Genomic DNA, 7,500 nt, shown 5'->3' on the forward strand with positions numbered 1-7,500 from the left:
TATTGAACATAATTTTCAATGTCTGTCTGTCTCACTTAATAAGAAGCTTGGGTTTTTCTGCTTTTATTTGTCTGTGTGTATGTCTTTTTCTGCTTTTATTTGTCTGTGTGTATGTCTTTTTCTGCTTTTATTTGTCTGTGTGTATGTCTTTCTTTGCTTTTATTTATCTGTGTGTAAGTCTTTTTCTGCTTTTATTTGTCTGTGAGTATGTCTCTTTCTGCTTCTCTTTGTCTGTGAGTATGTCTCTTTCTGCTTTTCTTTGTCTGTGTGTATGTCTCTTCCTGCTTTTCTTTGTCTGTGTGTATGTCTCTTCCTGCTTTTCTTTGTCTGTGTGTATGTCTCTTTCTGCTTTTCTTTGTCTGTGTGTATGTCTCTTCCTGCTTTTCTTTGTCTGTGTGTATGTCTCTTTCTGCTTTTCTTTGTCTGTGTGTATGTCTCTTTCTGCTTTTCTTTGTCTGTGTGTATGTCTCTTTCTGCTTTTCTTTGTCTGTGTGTATATCTAACTAATTGGCTCCTCAATTTTTCTAAGTTACCTTCACTAAAGCGAGCCTCCTAGCTAGAACACGAGCAACGTGTTTGCCTAGCATTCGCATGGCGGGGATCAGGAGTTTAAGCTGTTTGCTGGGAAGGCCACTGTTGTGGTTGGGCACCACAAAAGGGGATTGGGCTGGTCCGGCTGACGTTCCGGTGAACATCTATGCTGATGAAACTGGAACTGAACCAAGACACCTTAAACCGTGAAAGGTCTTTAAAAGGTTTAAAGGTCGCTCATGAATGGCAGAGGCAAGGGACAGTGACATTGCCCTAGTAATCAGGACAATGCCCTAGAGACTGACCATATATTATACGATCAACGCCCAAACCTCCTCTCCATCCAAGCTAGGACCAGGGAGGGCCAGGCAGTGGTTGCTGATGACTCAGCAGATAGACCTATAGGGTCCCCCAAACCCCCCAACCTTAGCTCACAAGGATGGTAAGGTTGCAGACACTAATGGCACTAACGAGTCTGAGCGGGACTCGAACCCCCGACTGGCAAACACCAGGCAGAGACGTTACCAATCAGGCCACAGACACCTCTGAAACCTGTAACCTTTAATAATGATATACGCTTGACAACATGTACACTTCAGGAGTAACCATGACATTTATTCCTCTTCTTAAGTCTATTCTTTCTCATTTTTACCTATTATAAGGTTAAGCCTGTTCTCTGTACCCTTATTTTATGTATGTTTTATCCACCTTATTTTATTGTTATGCCATCACTCTGTCCAAGATAAAGCAACTTCATGATTCCGTTCTCACTAAGTGCTATTATTAATTCTTGCTTACTAACAGCCAATAGCGTTATCAGTGAGCCTCAATAATACAAATGTTAACTTACAATCCCAATGTTGACTTATAATTCAAAATTTAATTATATTCCTAATGTAACATCATCTTCTAAATATTCACTCGTATTCTAGATATTACCTCATTCTAAATATTACCTCATTCTAAATATTAACTCAATCTAAATATTACCTCATTATAAATATTAACTCATAAATATTAACTCATTATAAATATCAACTCATTATAAATATTAACTCATTATAAATATTAACTCATTTTCTAAATATCAACCCACATCATAAATATTAACTCCTTCTAAATATTAACTCCTCCAAAATATTATCTCATCTAAATATTAACTCATTTTCTAAATATTAATCCACATCATAAATATTAACTCCTTCTAAATATTAACTCCTCCAAAATATTATCTCATCTAAATATTAACTCATTTTCTAAATATTAACCCACATCATAAATATTAACTCCTTCTAAATATTAACTCCTCCAAAATATTATCTCATCTAAATATTAACTCATTTTCTAAATATTAACCCACATCATAAATATTAACTCCTTCTAAATATTAACTCCTCCAAAATATTATCTCATCTAAATATTAACTCATTTTCTAAATATTAACCCACATCATAAATATCAACTCCTTCTAAATATTAACTCCTCCAAAATATTATCTCATCTAAATATTAACTCATTTTCTAAATATTAACCCACATCATAAATATCAACTCCTTCTAAATATTAACTCCTCCAAAATATTATCTCATCTAAATATTAACTCATTTTCTAAATATTAAATCACACTAAATATTAACTCTCAATAGATCTAACTAATATTACGAATATTAATTCATAACCCGAATGTTAACTTTTGTTCTGAATATAAAAAGCTGTTAACTTAAAACTTACTAAGGAGACTCTTATTACTGAAGAATGTGCTGACTCACCGAACGTATGTGAATTACGAGCAATGATAATCTTCCCATTTATGTTCCAAAAGGTTTTACCTTTTCCGTGAAATGTTGCCAGAAGTTACATCCTTAGCATCCACTTCATATAATAAAGAGCAAGAGTCTGGTGTTATATATATATATATATATATATATATATATATATATATATATATATATATATATATATATATATTATATATATATATATATATATATATATAAATATATATAAACATATGTATATATACATATATATAAATATATATATACATATATAAATGTATATATATATATTTATATATACATATATATACACATACAGTATATATGTATACAAATACTATACATTATATATACATAAATATATACATATATACATATACATATACAGTATACATGTATACAAATACTATATATATACATATATATATACATAAATATATACATATATATACATATACAGTATATATATATATATATATATATATATATATACTATATATATACATATATATATATATATATGTATATATATACTATATATACATATATATACATATATATATGTAAATTTATATATATACTATATATACATATATATATACATATATATATATATATATATATATATATATATATATATATATATATATATATATATATATATATGGATGAAAATCGACAAAATATCGTGCTTAAATAGAAATGAATTTCTATCTCATACTGGGATCGAACCCTAGCCCCTTAAAATAAAAGGACAGGGCGCTACCAACCATGGCACTAGAGGCTCAGCACTTAAGTTCCGTCTTCTTTTGGGCTTCTGGTGAGTTGGTTGGTAGCGACCTGGTCTTTCAGTTGAAGGGGCTAGGGTTCAATCCCAGACATAAAACTACTCAATCTCTCCCCGTCCCTATGGTAGGGGAAGAGGGAGTAGACATACCCTGGTGAGAGGGGGTACCCCAATAGAAAAGGGGGAGTGGGTGGGAAGGGTTAATCTGTGCGTGTGTAAATCTACTTGAATATTCGACCGTCATTTTTAACGTTTCCGTACACTAGTGTTTAATATTCGTCTTACTACGCTTTGTGTCCCCGTAGAATACATCCGTAGAATATAATTATGATGCCAAAGACTCATAATGCTTAGTTCAATTCCAGTCGATATTCGCTTATTGATATCAGGAGCTCTTTTCTACGTTCATTGGCACTTACTGAGAGTTGTAGCTATTTTATATACAAAACAATCAGGTCAATATCGCAAAAGTCAACACGGTAAACTAAAATTCTGCTACTGATTGTTTGGTATATTAGTTTGGGCCTTCTCAGATCGTCGCTTCCACAACTCCATGACGGGGGAGACTATCCACAACATCCTCCATGACGGGGGGAGATTATCCACAACACCCTCCATGACGGGGGGAGACTATCCGCAACATCCTCCATGACGGGGGGAGACTATCCACAACATCCTCCATGACGGGGGGAGACTATCCACAACATCCTCCATGACGGGGGGAGACTATCCACAACATCCTCCATGACAGGGGGGACACTATCCACAACATCCCCCATGACGGAGGAGACTCGGAAGAATGCCATTACCTCTTTATATGAATCCAAGGTGACAGGAAAAGTATGGAGTTATACGGACGCCATATACGAATTCCATGCGTATATCTTTAAACCAAAGAGGGAACATTGACGAATATAAGTGTGCAAGGAAATGAAATGCTACGAAAGAGAGAAACATATAACAGGGTCACAAGGAGTTAAAAGGATTTTGGATGTCTCAAAAGACTTTTTAGTCCATCCGTGGAGACTCCATTTCTCTTTGGTAGAGCGATTAAGTTTGAGCATTGTCTAACTTATTCTGGAACTCGTATACCGTGTTACTGTTTACTACATCTGCTGGAAGAGAGAGAGAGAGAGAGAGAGAGAGAGAGAGAGAGAGAGAGAGAGAGAGAGAGAGAGAGAGAGAGAGAGAGAGAGAAGCAAGCAGTTTTGAATATTGCAGGTGTGGTCATAAGTAAGATAGAATTTGATATTCATGTATGACAATAAATTCCTTACAGTAAAACAGACCATTAAACGTATCTTTACCCCAATAATAGCATATGATCATTGATATCTTAACGATATAAATCAAACTATAATAACCTATTGTATGTGTCGAATGGTTAAATACTACAGTCTATTCTTTTTAGCGAGGCAGATTTGCACACACTCGAAGTGGTGCCCTTTTCGCTCAGAAAAGTTTCCTGATCGCTGATTGGTAGGACAAGATAATTCTAACTAGTCAGCGATCGGGATACTTTTCCGAGCTAAAAGGGCACCACTGCGAATCGGTGCAAACGCACCTCATTAAAAAAAAAAATTGAGTATAGACCAACAAGTTTCCAATAAAATTTTCGTTCAACATTTTTATTCAGAGAATCTTTTCCTATTCGCATAATATACTCTACATAAATAACATAAATAAACATAAATAAATATAAAGGCAAACGTTTTACGACCTGCATTAATATTCAATCTAATTTTCTAAATTTCGGTGACAGTAAATAGATAAACTGAAAATTTAAAATTTTTATAATGATATTATTTTAAATAAATTAGTAACTAGGGGCTAATTGCAAGTTTTGATGATACCTGTCAAAGCAAGCGAAAATATTTCCAAAACTTAACTTGGTTAAAGAAAATAAAACCTGAGTTCGTTGTGGAAATTCTAAAGGTTTAAAGCTTTTAAAGGCCGTTCATGAATGGCAGACGCAAGGGGACAGTGACATTGCCCTAGAGGCTGACCATATATACTTATGATCAGCGCCCAAACCCCCTTTCAACACAAAGCTAGGACCAATGGGGGCCAGGTCATGGCTGCTGATGACTCACCTGTAGGATCCCCCAAAAACCCCCATCCTTAACTCACAAGGATGGTGAGGTGCCAGCGACCAAAGGTACTAATGAATTTGAGTAGGCCTCGTACCCCAGTCTGGCGATAACCAGGGAAGGACTTTACCAACAGGTCACCATAACATTTACGGTCTATCATACAGCAAAAATTTTCTATAATGTTGAAGATTTCTCTATTGCCTGTACGTTTCATTAACTAAAATTTACTCTGGATATTATTATTATTATTATTATTATTATTATTATTATTACTAGCGAAGCTACAACCCTAGTTAGAAAAGCAAGATGCTATAAGCCCAAGGGCTCCAACGGGGAAAAATAGCCCAGTAGGAAACGAAATAAGGAAGTAAATAAATGATGAGAGTAAATTAACAATATATCATTCTAAAAACAGTAACAGCGTCAAAACAGATATGACTTATACAAACTATTAACAACGTCAAAAATAGATATGTCATATATAAACAATAAAAAGAATCATGTCAGCCTGGTCAACATAAAAACATTTGCTCCAACTTTGAACTTTTGAAGTCCTACTGATTCAACTACCCTGGGGTACATGAAAAGTTGTTCAAAGTCCTAAAATATGGGATCGCTTTCTTTAAATTTGGTTCATGTGTGCAATTTAGTGCTTACTGATCGAGACTTAACATTAATTACCATTAATGTCTTGAGCTAGAAGTGGGAGATATATTGAAGCTTGTGGAGAGAGGACAACTTAGATGGTTTGGATATGCTAAAAGAATGGACGAGGAGCGATATCCTAGAAGGTTTTTGGAAAGCCGACTACAAAGAAGGAGCCGAGTAGGAAATCCTAAGATGAGATGGATGCTAAATATAGATAGAGGATGGGTTCGAGTTTGCAATAGGCTGATGAAATGAGGATATATGGAGATGGGCAGGAATGGAGACAATTCCTGAAGCAGGGATGGGGCAATTCCGGAAGCAAAAATGGAGACAATTCCAGATGCAGAAATGGAGACGATTCTGGATGCAGGAATAGAGATAATTCCTAAAGCAGGAAAATAAATAATTCCTAAAACATGAATGGAGAAAATTCCTACAGCAGGAATGGAGACAATTCCAAAAGCAGGAATGGAGACGATTCATGAAGCAGGAATGGATAAACTTCCTGAAGCAGAAATGGAGACAATTCCTGAAGCAGAAATGGAGATAATACCTAAAGCAGGAATAGAAATATTCCTAAAGCCAGAATGGAGAAAATTCCTAAAGCAGGAATGGAGACAATTCCTGAAGCAGAAATGGAGATAATACCTAAAGCAGGAATAGAAATATTCCTAAAGCCAGAATGGAGAAAATTCCTAAAGCAGGAATGGAGACAATTCCTGAAGCAGGAATGGATAAACTTCCTGAAGTAGGAATGGATAAACTTCCTGAAGCAGGAATGGAGACAATTCCTGAAGCAGGGATGGAGACCATTACCGAAGCAGGAATGGATAAACTTCCTGTAGCAGGAATGGAGACAATTCCTGAAGCAGGACTGGAGCCAATTCCTGAAGAAGGAATGGAGACAATTCCTAAAGCAGGAATGGAGATCATTCCTAAAGCAGGAATGAAGATCATTCCTAAAGCAAGAATGGAGACAATTCCAGAAACAGGAATGGAGACCATTCCCGAAACAGGAATGGATAAACTACCTGAAGCAGGAATGGAGACCATTCCTAAAGCAGGAATGGAAAAACTTTCTGAAGCAGGAATAGAGACAATTCCCAAAGAAGGAATGGATAAAATTCCTGGAGCAGAATAGAGACAATTCCTGAAGCAGGATTCGAGAACATTCTTGAGGCAGGAATGGAGACAATTCCTAAGCAAGAATGGAGACAATTCATAAAGCAGGAATGGAGAAAATTCCTAGAGCAGGAATAGAGACAATTCCCAAAGAAGGAATGGATAAACTTCCTGAAGCAGGAATAGAGACAATTCCTGAAGCAGGACTGGAGACAATTCTTGAGGCAGGAATGCAGACAATTCCTAAAGCAAGAATGGAGACAATTCCTGAAGCAGGAATGGAAACCATTCCTGAAGCAGGAATGGAGATCATTCCTGAAGCAGGAATGGAAAAACTTCCTGAAGCAGGAATAGACAATTCCCGAAGCAGGAATGGATAAACTTCCTGAAGCAGAAATGGAGACAATTCCCAAGAAGGAATGGATAAACTTCCTGAAGCAGGATTAGAGATAATTCCTAAAGCAGGAATGGAGACAATTCCTAAAACAGGAATGGAGACAATTCCTGAAGCAGGAATGGAAACAATTCTTGAAGCAGGAAT

General features: G+C 35.7%; 1 protein-coding gene across 1 annotated transcript; it reads left to right on the forward strand.

Annotated features, from left to right (window-relative positions):
• The first annotated feature begins 6,519 nt into the window (after nt 1–6,519).
• On the forward strand, nt 6,520–6,978 carry LOC137654185 (small proline-rich protein 3-like). Its single transcript, XM_068387822.1, has one exon. It carries the CDS (start codon nt 6,520–6,522, stop codon nt 6,976–6,978), a length of 459 nt encoding a protein of 152 aa, XP_068243923.1.
• Nucleotides 6,979–7,500: the final 522 nt, after the last annotated feature.

Source organism: Palaemon carinicauda, chromosome 15 (assembly GCF_036898095.1).
Source record: "Palaemon carinicauda isolate YSFRI2023 chromosome 15, ASM3689809v2, whole genome shotgun sequence".
Classification (NCBI taxonomy): Eukaryota; Metazoa; Arthropoda; class Malacostraca; order Decapoda; family Palaemonidae; genus Palaemon; species Palaemon carinicauda.

Excerpts from the sequence above, each read along its gene's own strand:
- LOC137654185 (XM_068387822.1), top strand. The coding sequence starts at position 6,520 with ATGGAGAAAATTCCTAAAGCAGGAATGGAGACAATTCCTGAAGCAGGA.